At 57.2% G+C, this 17661-nt stretch overlaps 1 protein-coding gene and 1 pseudogene across 4 annotated transcripts; both read right to left on the minus strand.

The window, feature by feature from the left end:
- Positions 1 to 4191: 4191 nt before the first annotated feature.
- Pdlim2 (PDZ and LIM domain 2) lies at positions 4192 to 15991 on the minus strand. Of its 4 annotated transcripts, none has more exons than XM_076852296.1 (10): positions 15620 to 15991; positions 14373 to 14509; positions 13511 to 13662; positions 11341 to 11410; positions 11092 to 11243; positions 10851 to 10929; positions 6916 to 6998; positions 6554 to 6699; positions 5356 to 5473; positions 4192 to 4743 (listed from the first exon to the last, which is right to left on the minus strand). In XM_076852296.1, the coding sequence occupies exons 2-10, from the start codon at positions 14463 to 14465 to the stop codon at positions 4566 to 4568; spliced, it is 1071 nt and encodes a 356-aa protein (XP_076708411.1). In that variant the 5' UTR covers positions 14466 to 14509; positions 15620 to 15991; the 3' UTR covers positions 4192 to 4565. The 4 variants fall into 4 exon arrangements, with proteins under 4 accessions (XP_076708411.1, XP_076708410.1, XP_076708412.1 ...); XM_076852295.1 differs by having other exon boundaries at positions 14373 to 14512; XM_076852297.1 differs by having other exon boundaries at positions 14373 to 14512; positions 15891 to 15979.
- On the minus strand, positions 14496 to 16671 carry LOC143397454 (uncharacterized; annotated as a pseudogene).
- Positions 16672 to 17661: the final 990 nt, after the last annotated feature.

Raw genomic sequence — 17661 nt, forward strand, 5'->3', positions numbered from 1 at the left:
AGATGAGGGCAGGTGGCTTCTAAGGAAACATCCCCACCTGGGGGAGGGTGCAGGGTTGGGGGGGGGCGGGAAACGTCAGGAGGACTCAAATCCCCTGGAGGCAGATAAGGGAGCTGGCGGACGTGCAAACTTGCACCTGGGCCTCTGGGGGAGGGGCTGGAGCCCAAGCCACTGTAAGAAGTGGCTGGTAACAAGGAGGGAGAGGACCCTCTACTCATTGCTCTTTCCAGGAACCCATCCTGAACATCCTCTGCTGGAGCCTTCATCAGAGAGGCACAAACGATCAGATTTTCTGATTTTATAAGGAAACTGAGGTCCACAGGCAATCCCCCAGCATGCAAAATGACAGCTAGTTCCCTGAATCGCCTTTACTTGTCATTTCTCAACACCTTGAATGTTCAGGCCAGGCCCTCCCCTGCTTGCCATGGGTCTGCTGGACTGCCCCCTCCTGGCCCAATCCTTCTGGATATCCCAACCCCAACCTTCTTCTCCAAATACTAGGGAAACTGAGGATGCTGGACCTGGCAGAACTGCCTTCTGCAAATCCAAGAAGATGCAGGCATCAAATTCCCCAGCTGTGCCACACCCCACACAGGCCAGGTGGCTTCCTTCCTCCAACGTGAGAGTGGGAAGGTAAAGGGAGGGTGCCTTTGCCAGATCTTGCTCTGAATTTGGAGAATGTGGGGCCAGATTCCAAGCAGTCTCCGTGGTGACTCTGGGGCAGGAATGCATCTGGAAACAGGAAGCCCAGCCAGCAGGAATGCAGTGTCTCAGCACAAGGCTTTGTGTGTGGCTCATAGAACCCCCACTCACCCAACTACACTCCCCTCCAGGCTATGGCCCCACCCCCTGTGCAGATACTAGGCTATTTTGGAAAAGCCACAGCCCTCATGGGGACCCAACCTGACGTGGGGGACCCGCGTACTTCCTTCCCTTTGTTTTCTGTCCTGACTGTGGCAGCTCCAATCCCAAAACACTTTAACCCTGTATGACCTGCCTCCTCCACCAGAATCATATACCTAGAAGAGATGCCGCCCATATCACGAGGTGAACAGCTACCCTAGGTTCCTAGGACACTTGTGGCCTCAGCAGTCATCCCTCAGGCTGGCCCGCAATGCCCTAATCCCTCCACCTCCCTTCTGTGGGGAAGCCCCAGCTTCAGGAAGTGAGTTTCCTGCAAGCTCAGTGCTCAGCTGGGCCCTGGGGGGTGGGGTGGGGGTAGGGCAAAGCCAAGAGGGGGAGGCAGCTAGCTCCTGCCAGCCTGGAGAGGCAAAGGGGCCTGACCTCCCACTGTAGCCTGCAGTGGCTGGAGCAGCGCCTGGAAGGCTGCCTCTGGTGACCGAGGACCAACCCTTCCCCAACCCCACCCCCAGCAAGCCAGAAGCCCCAGAAGCAGGCTCCCATTCCATTCTCAGCCCCTCCCCTTACCATGTAGAGTCCTGGGTGCTCAGTTTCGTCACATGTAGAACAAGAATGACAGGGATGCCTTTCCTCTGTGCCGTGAGAGTGCAGTTAGAGCCTTACAAATGTCCCTAGCACGTCTTTAGCCACTAATTATCTGGCTGTATAACTTTGTGAACACCACTTTCCCAGGCCGGTCTGAAGGGGGTTGTATTAGATACCATCTTCAGCTACTTCTAAGTCAAATGTGTCATTTCTGAACGTATTGTCCCAAATGCAGAGAGAAGTACAAAGTACTGTAGCACAAGTGGTCAGCCTGGGTCAGAGGGAGTGGGTACTCAGTTAGCTGGCTTGGGGTGGGGACAAGGGCAAGGGTAAAAATCAGAGACTGCCCCCAACCTTGTCTGCTGACAAACTGGTTTGACTAATAACTGCATCTTCCAGAGGAGTCTGGTTCCAGGCTGTCCCTGTGGCTGGAGAGGACTCTGGTATCAAAACCCTCAGATCCAGCCGGGCGTGGTGGTACATGCCTGTAATCCCAGCGGTGCAGGAGGCTGAGGCAGGAGGATTTCAAGTTCAAAGCCAGCCTCAGCAAAAGTGAGGCACTAAGCAACTCAGTGAGACCCTGTCTCTAAGTAAAATACAAAATAGGGCTGGGGATGTGGCTCAGTGACCTGGTGCCCCTGGGTTCAATCCCTGGTACCCCAAAACAAACAAAAGAAACCTTCAGATCCCCTGGGAGGAGAGCCAGATGCCAACAAGAACAAGGGCCAGAAGGGGTTTTAGCTTGGACCCACTCTGCTTCCCAGTGGCAATCAACAGCCCACCTGTATCACCTGGATACACCACTCCACACTTGTCTTCCCACTCCTGTGACACCTCTAACCCACACAGTTTGTTACAGGAGGGATCCAACCATATTGAGAGTTCAACCTACACTTTCTGCTTAACACTTTCGTCAGCCTTGAGGTGAAGTTCAAACCGAGTTTGCTCAGGAGGCCCAGAGGCCACTGTTGTAAACTGAGCATTCAACTCACAGTCACCCCAGGCTCTCCTCCACCTGCCCAATACCCAAGAGCTGGTCACACCCAGCTGCCTCTTTGAACTTGGCAAGAGAGCCCTTAGCACTCACTACCACGTGTTTGTTCATGGCAGCTCGATTGCTGCCTCTTGGCCATCATCTCCAGGACAACAAGAAACGTGTGTCTCTGTTCATATTCTCGCTGTGCTGAGAGCCCAAGTCAGCATTTACCAGCAAGCAGAATTCCCCGTTCGTGAGCATTCTCCCTTACCATGGGCTGCACTGGACACTAGGTGGCATCAAAGAGGCTGCCCCATTTCCCATCAGACAAGACTCCTGGGCTGGGCAGCCAGTCTTTTTATCTTTTCTATAAAAACAAAGGCCTGTCTGAGGCAGCCATCCAGGCAAAAGGTGAGACGATTATATCAACGTGTAAATTACATGCACAGGTGCCCAAAGAGGCAACACCGTCTCCACCAAGATCCCTTCCCCAAAGAGCCAGATAGCACAAGGCTGCCATCAGAGCCCACACACTCTGAAGCCACCTTTGATCTGCTCTGTGAAAATAAATCTGAGGCTGCTGCCCATCTCTGGCTGAGTGGGGGCAGGCTGGCTCTGGAGCACCCAGCAGCCCCCATAGAACTTTCTAAAATGTCCTCCAGGATCGGGACTATAGATGGTTGGTGAATCTTGCAGGAGACTTCTGCTCCCCACACCCTCTCAAATGCACCCCCATCCAGGGAAAGTACACCTAGCACTAGCTGTGACAATTGCTTTTCCCCCCCAAATTAATGAAGCCAGCTAGGTGTGTGGTACACACCTCTAATCCTAGTGGCTCAGAAGGCTGAGGCAGGAGGATCATAAGTTTGAAGGCCAGCCTCAGTGACTTAGCAAGGTCCTAAGCAACTTAGTAAGACCCTGTCTCTAAATATACAAAAAAATGGTTGGTTCCATGGTGATGGCACACACCTGTAACCCCAGCAACTTGGGAGGCTGAGGCAGGAGGATCGCAAGTCAAAGCCAGCCTCAGCAATGGCAAGGCTGGAGATGTGGCTCAGTGGTTAAGTGTCCTTGAGTACAATCCCTGGTACAAAAAAAAAAAAAAAAAATGAAGCCAGCCATCTGCTGGAAAGAGGTGGCAGCTCGTCCATAGCCAGTTAGTGGCAATCCCTCAGGGTGAGGCTCGGATCTTCCCTCCCAGGCAAGGCTAACCTACAGCACCAGTCCAAGGTTATTGATGGTGGATTTTGTTCTGAATGGGGCAGGCAGCCTCAGGCATGTGCAGGTGGTGTTTTAGAAGACATGTCCCTCTACATCCCCCATCTTCTGCCCACCCAGCTCAGATGGATTGGCGGCTCCACACCAAGTAGAATAAGGACTACAGAGAGACCTAGCCTAGCCCAGCTCCAGCTGAGCACGAAGCTGCCTCACCAAGAAATCTTCCTCCACCTCTCTGGTCCTCTGTTCCTGTCCCCTAGCATCCCTGCCCGTCTCCAGGCCCCCAGCAAGAAACTCATTCCCTCCCTAGTATAAGGGATCATCCCCGGAAAACAAGCATCTCTACAAAAGGGTTAAGGAAGTGCCCATCCCACCTACAGAGGCAACCCTCTTTCCCCTCCATCACCCTACCTCATCCTGCACCCTGGCAGTGGGGTGGGTAGAGGGGGAATGGGAACACAGAGGTAAATACACACTGTCTACCCAGTAGCAAGGAGCAGCTCCTACCCAAGGGTAGGGGAAAAGAAAAAAAGGGCATCTGCGTTTGTCGGTGTTTATATATTTATAGAGCTCATATGTCAAAACTCTGCACAGTGAATACCATCAGCCTCTGACCCACCCCTGTCCTAGACACTGTGCCCTACCCTGTGTACAAATGCATCAAACGCAGTGGCCGCTTCAGCCTGTGGCACAGGACCCGTCCTGCAGGGGGAAGGCCAGGTAGGGTGGGGCTGCCCTTAGTGCCCATAGTCCGAATCGAGTCCCAGCCCTTGACCTCACCCAGCGAGGACAAAGGGGGCTTGGGCCCCCCAAATTAGTTCATGTAAAAGCCACCACCCACCATCACCTCATCCCTGCCAACTTGCTCTGGGCACAGTCATGTCCAGAAACGTAATAAGTGGAGCTGGGCTAAGCACCGCAGGGTTCAGGCCCGAGAGCTCAGGGTGGTGGGCGCCGCGTAGCGCTGGCGGGCATGCTTCTCACAGTACAGCTCTTCGCCCACCCAGAAGTGGCCTCGCATCTTCAAGTTCAGCCCACAGTCCGCGCAGGTGTAGCAGCTGGGGTGGCGATAGCGCCCCTCCTGGATGCGCACTGCCTGGTTCCTGCAGGGTAAGGAGAACGGTCAGGACAGGGACAGGATGGATGGAGATAGGGTCAGGCATAAGGTCATTTATCCCAAAGAGCCAGAGTCGAGACCTGGGGCAAGTCGGAAGCTTAGATTTATTTATTTATTTATTTATTTATTTTGGACTTGGGATTGAACCCAGGAGTCCTTCATTACCACTAAGCTCTATACCCAGCCCTTTGAATTTTTTTATTTTGAGACAGGGTCTCATTAAGTTGCTGAAGTTGGCCTCCAACTTGCAAACCTCCTTCCTCAGTCTTCCTAGTAGCTGGGATTACAGACATGTACCACTGTGCCTAGCAGAAGTGTGGAAATTATGGAAGAGAAACCCAAAGCAGTAGCATTTCTCATTCCTCCAGGGAGAAAGGAGGAAATGGGGAGGAGGAAAAGAGGAGGAGAAAAGGAGTGCTCAGGAAGAAGCCAGCGCAAGTCTTCACTGTGAGAAGACTGCAGACGGCCTGACACCAAGCCACGGAGACCATAGCCAGTGCTTCCCTTCAGAGTCCTTGACTGTTGCCCAGCCCTGCCTGAGAGCACCCCTGCCCGGCCCCCCAGGCTCACCCCACCTCCATGGCCCTCCCACACTCACGCGATGCTTGTGCTGCACTTCTCACAGGTGTGGAGCTTGGGTGGGGTGGCCAGAGCCCGGGAGGGGGACAGGGATGTCTGAGGGCTCAGTGAGCTGGGCAGGAAGGCAGGCGTGCCACCTGGGAGTGGGGAGGGACAGAAATTTGAGAGTTCACCACCCACAGCAGCAGCTGTGTTTAGTGAAACTGCTGTGATTTGCTCCGGGCTGGGCTGTAGGTCAGTGGCAGAGCACTTGCCCAGCGTGTGTGAGACCCCTAGTTCCATCTCCAACACCACGACATTAAAAAAAAGAAAAAAATTGCTCCAACTCTCACCCAGCCTCCAGGTATCTGTAAACACTCCTAGGAGCTACACATCAGAGCTGGAACCAGCCACCAGGGACTGGTCATTCTGCACCTCCAAATCCTCTCCTGCCTGGTCCATCATCTCTCTCTTCCTCTCTCCCCTTGGACGAGGCAGTCTCTCTCTCTCTGTCTCTGCTATTCCAAAGTGCATTCCTCCTGACCGCCTGAAACACTGATCCTACAGCATCCGCTTCCTTGAGAGCTGGCCAGGCCTGTTTGCCCCAATACAAAGAGCTGTTCAGGAGCAGAGGGTCACATCCTGCACATCAGTGTTCATCAAATGAATAACAAAAGGCTGGATGGAGCCCACAGGGTCCTGTTTGCTCCTGGTGGCACCTCACCAGGCAAGGGGACCTCCCTGACTCTCCTGGTTAGAGTGCTCCTCAGCCTGGCTCCAGAGGCCCTCATCACAGGGACATTCCTCCCTGCTCTCCCTGCTGCCAGGCCAGGCTATTCTCTCCTGCCACGCCCATCAGCCCTCTGGCTGTAGGCCTCCACATTCCAGTGTTCCCAGGCCACCTTCTTAAGGCTGTTGACTGAAATCTTGGTTTCCTTTCAGGGCCAAGTTGAATCCCTCTTCCTCCAAGAAGCCCTCCCTAGAGACCCAGCCCCCAGTGCCCAACTGCCCTCTCCCTTGGCACTTTCCTGGTCCCAGCCAGCACAGCCTGCCACCTTCTGTGTGCATACTTGGTAACTCTGAGATGATTGTGAGCACTTTAAGGACAGGGACTGTGGCTTGGCATGTGCTCCCCTGCCCCTAGTCCTGTGATGAGCACTTAATAGACACTTAGCCTGTGAAGTCGGGATCCCAAGAGGCCCAGGGAATCACCTTCCCACGGAGCCCTGCGGCCTCACCTCTCTCCTCAGCCTCCAGAGCTTCCTGCAGGAGCCTAAAGGAGCTGGACTGCCTCGGGGCCACCCGCGATTCACGGTTTTCCTGCAGCATCTTGAACACTTCTGAGTCCTCTTCCAGGAGGCAGCTCCCTGCCTCCGAGTCCACACTGCAGGGTCGGGCAGCCAGGAATGAGGGTCCCATGCCGGGGTGTTAAGACAACCCTCCGGTCAGAAGAGCATGGGGGAGGGTGTTCTGGGAACTGGAGGAGAGCCCACCAGGCTTTGGGGGACGGGGACCCCATCCCTCCCCATGAAGCCAGTTTCCCACCTGTCCTTCTCAGGTCCTCCAGGTGCCCATCCCACCCTGCAAGGTCTGCTGGTACCTGAACCTGGGGCTTGAGGACCGGGGGTCCGGAGAAGGCGGCAGCACCCGCACAGCCGAGTCGCCAGCACGGCCGAGACCAGCCTGTGGGAGGAGAGCAGCGGGAGGAGTCAGCGCCCGGCCCTGGCCGACGCGCCCACGGGCGCTGCCAGATGCTGCTCCCCGGACCAACGCCAGGGGGCGCCCGGTCCCCACAGAGCAGCAGGACCCTTGCAAGCGGCAGGCACCCTGCCCCACCCTCAGGGCCAGGGCACCAGGGCTGCTGGGTTCCAGCACCCAAGGGAGGCCAGTGCCCAGCTATTGAGGCATGTGGCTTCTGCTAGGGGACTGAGCAAGAGGCAGAGATAGATGCCAAGCGACCAAATCCTGACACCCCTCTAGGCAGCACACCCCTCTCTGTTGGGTCAAGCTACCTGTTAGGGCTCTGGTCCCACAGAACAAGCAGAGGAAGCCAGCTGCCGTTCTGCAGTGAGGCCATGGAAACATAAAGGGGTGGAGCCAAGGAGACAGGACAGGGGCTGGGCAGGCCTCCTGCCACACACGCTGCGCTGCCCTGCCCTGCTGCTCCTTCTCAGGAGAGGGCCAGGCTCTGGGCTGCCCGGGCCTCGCCCATCTGTCCCGGGAGGTCTGATCCTGCCCCACAGAACTTCAGGAGCCAAGCCCATTCGGAGTCCACACCCTGGCCCCAGGGATACCCATCCATCCAGTCTCCAGAATTTCCTCACCTTCAACCTCCTTGTCAACCCTTGAGGCTGGTTTCTGGCCAACACTTCAGTATCCTCCCCCATTCTGTCCCCTTCCTTGCCAACCCCATCCAGAGGCCACTAAGTGGAAGACGAGGTACCAGCTAATGAAGAGGAGATAACCAAGCAGGCCAGGGAGACCTGGTCCCAGGGCAGAGATCCTGACAAGCCAGGTTCCCGCACTTTACTTATGAATGATGAATTATGAAGTCAAAATTTAAAACGGCACGAATCTTTCCTTAAGCTGGAAGAACTTCAGAATCTTCAGAAGACAGCCCAAGACCTTCAGCCACTGGTCTTCTTTCAGCAGTTCCTATTCCTGCTCCTGGGCCTTTCTGTTTGTTTCTTGTACTAGGAATTGAACCCAGGGGCACTTTACAACGGAGTTACACATTCTCAGCCCTTATTATTTTATTTTAAGACAGGGTTTTGCTTAGTTGCTGAGGGTCTCCCTAAGTTGCTGAGGCTGGATTCAAACTTGCAATCCTCCTGCTTCAGCCTCCATAGTAACTGGAATTACAGCATTTACCACCGTGGCCAGCTGCTTCTAGGGTTCTTACCCACAATGCTCTATAGGTAAGGGGACTGAGGGTCAGGAGGGAACCGTAACTGGTTCAATCCACCTGGGTGTCAGAAGCAGAACTGGGACTTCACACTCAAGTGCCTAGATACAGCCCAGCACTGTGTGGTTGATTGAAGAACTGGGCCTGGGGTTCTTAAGGACAGTGTCTCAGGCTGTGGTTTAACTGGGTGGTAAAGCACTTGCCTATTCTCAAAGGATTGAGTATTCTCAAAGCCTTGGGTTCCCTCACCAGCACCACAAACAATAGCAATAACATCACCTCCCCAGACAGAACAGCACATGCCCTCCTTTGGGCACCAGCCCGCAGCAGATGAAGGGCTAACATCCAGCCTAGGTCCCCTCAGGAGCCAAGTCCTCATTCCCAGACAGAGGGAGGGAGGGAGCCTTGGCATTGGCTCCCCAAGGCACGTGCTTGCCCACAGGGGTCATTTCGCAGTTTCCAGAAGGGCTATGGTGTCCTAACACCCTAGATTCTCGACATTTCTAGCCAGTCAGGAGCCACGGCCAGGTCAGGGTACCTCCACACCCTCCATCTCCCAGCCCTTTCTGGGGGGCCAATACTCTCACTTGGAGAGGGCCTGCCTTGCCTCCTCCCCTCCCTTCCCAGAATGACCCTTCATCTCCAAGATCAGGAAGGCTTCTCCCTCCTCACCTGCCTAAGAGCACGCCTGCAGCCAATGCCCCTCTAGTTCTGGGGAACTTGAGTGGCAGGTATGGGGTAGGGGAGGGGAGCCAGGAGAAATTCTGTGGTTCAACAAATTTTGGAAATTAATCAGATCACATGAGCTTCTTTCTCATAAACTTTGAGCCTCGAAGACACTGAAGTGCAATGACACTCAAGAGGAAGCTGTGGGACCCTGTGACTCCTTGTCCAGAGGCAAAGTCTATGGGTTATAGGAATTTCTGGTTTTCTACAACAGACCATCCTCAGAGCCCAGAGGGTGCCTGACATGAAGCAGCTGCTCCATGAATATTTGTCACAGGAGTGACAGGAGTCCTCAGGGTCAGAGACGGGAACTCAGACCATCTAGTCTGGCTGAGGCCGAGAGAGGAAGAGGGTCTATGGCAGAATGTACAACAGAGGTGAGACTGATCGGGGTCCCCCTGCCACCCCAGCCCTGGGCTCCCCTTTAATATGGGGTCTTGTTGAAGTGCAGATCGCTGTCCCCCACACACCCATGTCCCATTCAGCAGGTCTAGACTGGAACTGAGAATGTGCATTTCTAACAAGTTCCCAGGTACTGCTAGTTTGAAACCCACTCCCCCAGGCCACCCACATGCCTTCCTTGCTCATGGCTGGGGACATGAAGGAAGGAAACCAGGAAGGCCTGTCCATGAGTACCAGAGTCCTACAGAGATGACAGTCCCCAGGAGAATCAGACAGAAAGCAGCCAGGAGGGACATGCCCTCCAACCCTAGGCCAAGGTCATTCCCAGCTTGTCTGGGACAAAAACTCAGATTCCCCCATCCCCAAACATACCAGGTCTCTCCTGGCCCCCGTGTCCCCCTCTCCCAGAGTGCCTATTGCCCATCATCCTATAAAGCCCATCCTGTGTTCCCTCCAGTGACCAGAAAAATTCCTAATGAAGCCTTTTCTGGCCACCCGGGCCCACATTTGTCTTTCCCCTTCCAGAACACCTCCTTCTTTTGTAATTAATACCACACTGTCTAGTGCTTAATTGTTCCCAAACTGCTCTGCATATTTGTCTTATCTGGACAACTGTGTCTTAAATTCTTTAAAGACAGGGATTTCATGGAGCACCTCTCTACTCCCATAGTTGCCTCAGGCTGACTATGAGGCAGGCACAGGGCTGGTTACCAAGGAACCCCCACTGGAAAGCCCCAGAGGACCCTTCCCATTCCTTCTCCAAAGCTCCCAGTTCCTAGAGCCCTCCCCAGCCCCAGCCCCCCGCCCCCCCCCCCAGGCTCTGCTTTCTGGAAGGAAGAATCAAGCCGGAGGTAAGATTTCAGCAGCTGGGCCTCATCCCCTTCACCCTAAAGGCTGGACATGCCCCCACCCATGCTGCCCCCAGCAGCTGTGGCCCAAGACTCTTGCTGCCTCTCTCCCCCACCCCTGTCCTTGGGGAGGAGAAATGCCACCAGCGGACATGGGACCTGGGTGGAGAGGAATCCAGCAAAGAAGGGAGGCAGACAGAAAGCAAGCCAAGGGCAGCCTGGGGCAGAACCACAGTCCCGAGGGGGTCATCAACGCTGACCTGACCAAGAGCAGAGCGGGAAGGAGGAGGGGGATGGGAGCTGGGGGCTTGGGGAGGGGAGGAATGTGTTCGAGAGATGCAGCCAGAGCCAAAGGGATTTATCCCAACAACAGCAGCAAAACTATGTCAGCCCCAGCCCAAGAGAAACACACTGAGGAGGGGAAGCCAGAGGAAGGGGGGAGGGTGGCCCAGCAGGGAGCAGGGAGGAGGGGTGCCAGCAGGACTGGGGTGGACGGGGAGGCAGGTCTCAGGCACTCCATGTGGCCCACCAGAAGCAACAGCCTCTGTCACTAGGAGATGGCCCCACAAGCTGCACCAGCTGCCTGCAGCCTGGGGACACCTAGGCTGCCAGGGGGAAAAGGAAGGCTCTCCTCCTCCCGCCTGGCCTCCTCACCTGTCGGCCTGCGGGGCGGCCCCCATAGGAGAGTCCGTCAGCAGCAGCAAGGCCCGGTGAGTGCCTCAGACTCTGGAAACTGAAAAGGAAGGAATGGGGAGTGGGCGCAGGGGTCCGAGCAGCCTGCCCCGGGATGAGGAGGGGCCTTCAGGGTCCCCAGATGTAGCTACTGAACTCTGAGGGGCCTGGCCCAGGTCCTGTGGCCCAGGAGGTCAGGTATCTACCCACCAGCTGCACTCACCTGTGGGCAGTCACTACCTCTCCAGCCGGGGCCAGCGGGCTGGTGGGAGGCGGGGTGGAGAAGGGGCTGCCTGGCCGGGGGCTGAGGGAGGCTGGGCTGGAGTAGGCAGACCTCAGGGAGGACTGGCTGTCAAGGTGTGTCCTCAGAGACCCCTGTGGAGAGAGGGGCAGTGGGAAGAGCCGGCTCCCTCAGGCCTCATCCCTGGTGTGGTCAGATGACAGGGCTCCTGGTTCGATGGCCCTGGCTTACCTGGAAGCGAGTTGCCAGCACTTCCAAGGACCCCTCCCCGTTGGTCTGCCCAGGAGAGGCAGCCCCAGACCTGAAGAAACAAGAGGAAACACAGTGTCACAGGAGTCCTGGCCTCCAACCCCCTACAGCTTGTGACGATGCTGTCCCCAGAATCTGGTTCTCAAGACTTGCAGAACATCCAGGACATTCGGACATCAGGTTGTCAGCTGTAGACTTAGCCAAATTCAAAACAAACAATGTCATCAACAACCACCATCGTTTTTTAAAAGGACAGAACAGCTCCAAAATATAGAAAAGATGTGATTTCAGCAAAATATTCAATAAATTCAATTCCATTAGAAACTCCTTACATGATCCCCCTCCTTTTCTTTTCCCCCCACTCCATCTGGCCTTTTCACTGGTCTTCGTCAGTTTGTAGGTCAATGCTGGGGAAGACGACTGAATTCACAGAAATAATCCTTTAAGTTTGTTTGTTGGTTGGTACTGGAGATTGAACCCAGGGGCACTCGACCACTGAACCACTTCCCCAGCCCTTTTTGTATTTTATTTAGAGATGAGATAGGGTCTCTCTGGTTGTTTAGGGCCTCACTCAGTTGCTGATTCTGGGTTTGAACTCAGGATCCTCCTGTCTCAGCCTCCCAAGCAGTTGGGATTACAGGCCTGTGCCACGGCGCCTCGCCATCCTTTAAGTTTTAACCCATGGAGAAACTGAAGCTGAGAAAATGAATGGCTGAAAGTCCCCAAGCCCTTCAGTGACAGGGCCAGATGCTCACTTTCCCCCACCACTGGTGGCCTGAGTGCCTCTGAAAGGTCCCTCGGGGTCCCTTCTTCAGGATTCACTCTGAAAGGGTGGACGGACCAGCCCCTCTCCCTCTCTGGAGGGTAGCTGAAGGGCCTGGAGAACCAGGGAAACAGCAGATCCTCTCCCCACCAACAGTGGCAGCCGGCGAGAGGGCTTCCCTGCTCCAGGGGCCCTCTTCCAAGCCCCTACCAGTGTGGCCAGCTGAGACCTTAAATGGGAGGTGGCGAGAGCCCCCACTGCCCACCCCTGCCACCCCATGACTGCATGCTCCACAGTTCCCAGACTTCTAGCCATTGCTGAAGAAGTCAGTCAGCAGGAACCTCTGCCTCCTTGTGAGGAATGGGGACCCTGCTTCCTGCCCCAGAGCTTCTGAATGCCAGTGGGAGGGGTGAAGAGGGGGTTCAGCAAAGAAAGCACAAGACCTGGAGCTGTGGCTTGCCTGGGGTGGAGCTGGAGGCCGGGGTATGGGGTCCCAAGAGAGACCCGAGAGGGAATGATGGTGTCAGCAGCTTCCATCCCTCCTCTGTCACAAGCTGCCACCTCCTGTAGATTTTGATTCCATCCCCAGGTGCCATAAGGTACTCTCCCCCCTCCTTCCCTGGGTCCCACTCCCCAGAGTGGCATGAAGGGAGCCAGTTTCTGCAGCACCTCAGGGCAGGGCCCTTGGGTGAGGAGGGGGCAAGCAGAGAGGGCCTGGCAGGAGGAGTGATGGCAGAGAGGAGGGAGGTATCTGACTCAGGTTCCAGGCCTGCCCAGAGGGCTCTCCTGACTGTGGAATCTCCCAGCATTCCTGATCCCTGACTCACTGTGGTGTCCCACCCCAGGAAGCCACCTGTTCCCCCACAACCCTGGCCTCCAGGTTCAAAATCCCATAAGCCCAGGAATCATCCTTCCCCAGCAAGGGCCCAGATTGGTGATGGGGAAGGATGCATGAGCTCCATGAGAAAAGAGGCCCAAATTCCTTTCCTCCACCTGGATCTGAATAAAAGGCACCTCCTCTTATAGGCACGGGTCCTGGAGACCATAGGACACACCTTCCTTAGAAGTTTCCCCTCTTCAATCCACTTCATGCCCACACCCTCACCCTGCACACTCTCGGGAACCTGTCAAACCCGGGCTTCCAGGTAGCTGGTGCCAGCTTACCCTGCCCAGCCTGTGGCTGCACGCCCAGCCTGGCGCCCACCTTTGCCCAGCTGGCCAAAGGGACAGCCCACCCAGCTTCCCTCTCCCTCTGCTGTGGGCCTGAAGCCTTCTCAGAGATGTGCCAAAGGAGACCGGGAAGGCCAGGTGGAGTGAGGCAGCTGCCTGGCAGTGGGCCTGTGGAAGGGCAGGGGAGGCCCACAGGCCTGGGGAAGTGGAGAGGCCCACCTGTCCAGCTGTAGTCTCAGCGGTGAGGCACTCTGACGGATCTTGCTCTGCGCCTCAGCATGAAGCATGCCCTCTGCACTCTCCCCATTAATGGCCAAGATGATGTCGCCAGGCCGGAGGTCAGCGGCCTCTGCCTTGCCCCGTTCAGTCACCTGCCAGGGATAAGGAGCAGGTGAGTCTCCAGTACCCACACTAAGCCGGTGGAGCACTTGGGAGAGGGTTGAAGCAGAAGGAGGCTCCCCTCTGCTGATCAGGAAGCACAGAAGAAGCTGGGCTGAACCTTTGACATCCACACCCCTCTTTGTGCCCTTCACTGTCCAGCTAACCAGTTAGTTAATCCCCTCCAAAAGCTCCAGTGGCAGCCCTCTCCTCTCAGGCTCAGCACACCACGGCTTCAAACCAAGGCCTCCCAGGAATGTGCGGTGGCAGACTTTCAGGACCTGAGCTGGGAAATACTTTTGGATAGAGAGCTCTGTCTGTACAAATCACACCTTGCAGGTGGCGGCCTGCACACCGCCCTCTGTGGGAAAGCTCCCGGCCTGGGTCAAGAGGAGACTGTCAAGAGCTCAGGAGGTCTCTTGTCCTATAACCACCCCAAATGGCTGTCAGCAGGTGTAGGATTAGTAACCAAGGAGAAGAGGGCAAGCCCTCTCCTTGGCCCACTCCCTTTCACCCCCTAGAAGCTAGTTCCTAAAGTGGCCCCAAGTCCCCACGGCAACAGTGCCAGCCTTCCCCTGCCCACACTGCCAGCGGCAGGGCTCAGACTCCAGTACAAAACAAGAGAGGCCTTTGTGGGGCCCCGGGTCGACAGGGCAGACCGACTCTGGGGGATAGCTCCTTATCTCCCCAAACCAGTCCTTACCTTGGTCACCCTGATGGGCGTGTGGAAATCCCTGCCCCCGGTGATGCGGAAGCCCCAGGGTGCTGGCCCCAGCACATCCACTGTCAGTGCCATGCTTGAGGAAGAGAGGACGGAAGGTGGGGTTCACTCCCGGCAACCTACTGGAAGCAAAAGGGAGAAGAGGATGACAGGTCCCCAAGCAGAACGTCAGGGGCTAGGGGTGGGTAGGGTGGGTAGAGGAAATGACTAAGTCCCTCCCTCACCCCAAAGTTTCACTTCCCCCCACCCTGGGAAACTGTGACTCCGAGTTCCCCCTTGCAAGGTCTTCAGCCCAGCAGCTCCCAAGAGGCTGCTGTCCCCATGCCACACAGGGCCTTGCTGGAAAATGGGTGGGCAGTGACTGGCAAGTGGTAGAAGATGTCTGCATTTCCTCCCTGTCCCCTCCTCCACCGTCAGAACTTAGTCCCTCAAGTACTTGCTTCCTGTCCCCAAAACCGACAGCACAAGGTACTTCCTCCCAACTCTGGGGGAGGGCAGGAGGGTTGCCTGGGTAGAGCCAGGCTCTGGCACAGGAGGGACAGCAAAGAATGGGGTGGCCCCACCAGACTATGTAAAAATCTGACCAGGTTGGGGCCTGGCTTGGGTCAGGTCAGGTCTTCAGAAGGGCCTCCTGGCTGCCTACCCAGGCCCTGCCAATGTGATTCAGATGGACAAGATCCACTTCCCACCGCCCCCAGGGGCCTGCTGCCCTCTGAACAGCCCCAGCAAGGAGGCCAAGGCTCATCTGCAGAGCGCGGCACACCCACCCCCTGCTACTGGCCAGCAGGGAGAGAGGGCTGATGCTGCCTGCCAGCTGGGGCCACAGGCCTCCCATCCACTGCCCCCTCTGCTGGGCAAGGGAGTGTCCTTGCAGACCAGGCCCTTGTGGGATTTCCTGAGCCTCTAGGTCTGGAGCCAGGAGCCAACCCTGGCAGGAAACTGCAATGCCAGGCTGAGCACCACCCAGCCCAGCACCCATCCTGAGGCTGCCCCTGGGGAGGTTCAGAGCCTGCAAGGGCTGCCTGATCTCTCATGAACACCGGGCCCCTGGGGAGGGGGATACTCTGGCTGGCGAGTCTGTCTGCCCCTCCCCTATCAGTTGGCTTCCCTTTTGCCCAAGCGTGGGTTCTATCCCTCCCCAAGTCCCCAGGTTCCCAGGCCCTCAGTCCCCAAGGCCTGGTGCTCAGTCCCCAAGCTGGTGGCTCGCAAATGCCCTGAGATTCCCAGACCTTTGCGCCGGCCAGTGGACTCCTGCTGTCCGCGCTGTTGGTGCCGCAGGGAGGAGCCCAGCCTGTCGGCCCGGCTCTCCCAGTTCTGGAGCTTTCTTCCCTCTAAGGCCAAAGTACCCCCGCGGGCAGGGGGCTGGAGGTGGAGCACAGGCCACGGGGTGGGGGGCACGCCGAGGACTGGCCGCAGGGAAAGGGGCTGTGGGCCGAGGACGGGCGGGCCCGGGCGAGCCGGCGCTGGCTGCGGAGGGTGCGCAGGTGGGCGCACGCTCACCTGGCTGCCGCTCACCTGTCGGCCTGGGCAGCCAGGCCGGGGAGGGGAGGGAAGGAGGCAGGCAGGAAAGGAGGGCGAGGACCCGCCGCCGCTCCGCCGCGCTGTCCTCCCGACTCTGGGGAGAGCCCGCCCGGGGCTCCGGGACCTGCCTCCGCCCATGTGATCCCGGGGCCGCCCCTGCCGCCGCCCCTGGCCCGGGAAGCCGCCTCCTCCCCGCCGCTGAGCCCAGGCGCTGCCACCTGGCCCGCGCCCCGCTGAAGAGATGGAGGGCAGACTCTCCCCAGAGACCCCTCAAGGCTGCCGTCGTCCTCCCGAGGTGCCCGCATCCTCCCGAACGCCCCTGAATGCAGCGGTGCTGTTCAAGTGACAACCCCTCTCCCCCTCCGCAGACAGCTCTCCCCTGGGCAGGTCGCGTGCCCCTTCGACAAAAAGGGCCCTCGAGTCCCCCAGCCGGGGCCTGGAGCGGGAGAGGGCTGGCCGGTCTGTCTGCGGTCTTCCAGGCTCCTCCGCCCACCCCAGCTCCCACGCTGGCGCAGATGCGGTCTCGACACCCACAAATCCCAAGCCAGGGCCACCCTTCCGCCCTCCCTTCCTGGACTGCCAAGCCAACCGACTTGCTGGCTTGGCATGGCCCACGATCGTCCCTTCTCTGCAGCTTCCCTGCTTGAGATACCCCATAAGCCTGCTTTGTGCAGGGTGGCCTGGAGAAGATGAAGTGAGACTCCTGAGTGGGGGTCACCAGCGCCTCTCCTTTCCTGCTGACCTGGCTGGGGTAGACCATTGTGAACAACCACCCCTGGTTCTGCCTACCCCTTTTCCTCTACCAACCATTTACAATCCCAGCTCTAGGGATCAGGACAGGACAGCCAAGAAGGAGCCTCAGGTGTCAGCTTAAGCAGGAGGAGCCATCTGGCCAAAGGTTTCCCCAGAGTCATACCTGGCAACCCTCACCCTGGAGAACTCTGGGCCCTGGGAGCCTCCTCCTGCACCCCCGGCTGGTCTCCCAACTTGGCTCTCTGGGGAACGCACCTGTGGGCACAGCTGTAACCTGCCTGCCTCAGGTGTGAGTCATTCCTCTGAGTTCCTCAGTGAGGAGTGCCCTCAGCACCTCCTCGCTTACCCTGTCCCCATCTCATCCTCCTGTACTCTGTCCAGCCACCTCTGCCCTGCCACCTCCCTGGCCCCACCTCCCACAGCCTCTGTCTGGGTGTGTAAACCACTCTCCTGTGGAGTAACCCTGGGCCTCCTGGTGGGGCACTTTGCCTGCTGCACCTGCTCTACCTCCCCAGCTAGACTGGAAGCATCCACCGCCTTTTTTTGTGTGTGTCCTGGGCATGGAAGCCAGGGCCTCCTGGATGCTAAGCACATGCTTTCCCACTGAGGGACACCTCCAGACCCTGGAAGCCCCTTGAGGGAGGCAGAAATCCAAGCAGGGCAACCACAGCCTTGGGGGTCACACAAATCTAGCCTCAAATACCTCATCTACCTCTTACTGTGTGACGGTGGGCACAGTTCCCGGCTCTCCCAGGCCTCAGTTTCCCCACGTAGTAATGCCTAGCTTACCCTCCCACCGTGTAGATTGCTCTTCATAGGCAAAGTCCAGGGATTACAAAGAGGTGTAAAAACAGAGTGCTTGCCACAAAGGAGAGGGTGGAGGAGGTGGCAGGGAGGGAGAACAAAGGAAGGGAAATTTATCTATTCAACTCAATGATTCAAAGATTCAAGCCAGGTGTGGTAGTTTTCACCTGTAATCCCAGCTATTTAGGCTGAG

The sequence above is a fragment of the Callospermophilus lateralis genome, chromosome 4 (assembly GCF_048772815.1).
Source record: "Callospermophilus lateralis isolate mCalLat2 chromosome 4, mCalLat2.hap1, whole genome shotgun sequence".
In the NCBI taxonomy this organism is placed as follows: Eukaryota; Metazoa; Chordata; class Mammalia; order Rodentia; family Sciuridae; genus Callospermophilus; species Callospermophilus lateralis.

Coding starts and splice junctions, on each gene's coding strand:
- Pdlim2 (XM_076852296.1), bottom strand. CDS start 14,465: ATGGCACTGACAGTGGATGTGCTGGGGCCAGCACCCTGGGGCTTCCGC. Junction 13,663..14,372: donor CGCCCATCAGGGTGACCAAG/GTAAGGACTGGT, acceptor TATCCCTGGCAG/GTGACTGAACGGGGCAAGGC. Junction 6,700..6,915: donor TCCTCAAGCCCCAGGTTCAG/GTACCAGCAGAC, acceptor CCGACCCTGCAG/TGTGGACTCGGAGGCAGGGA.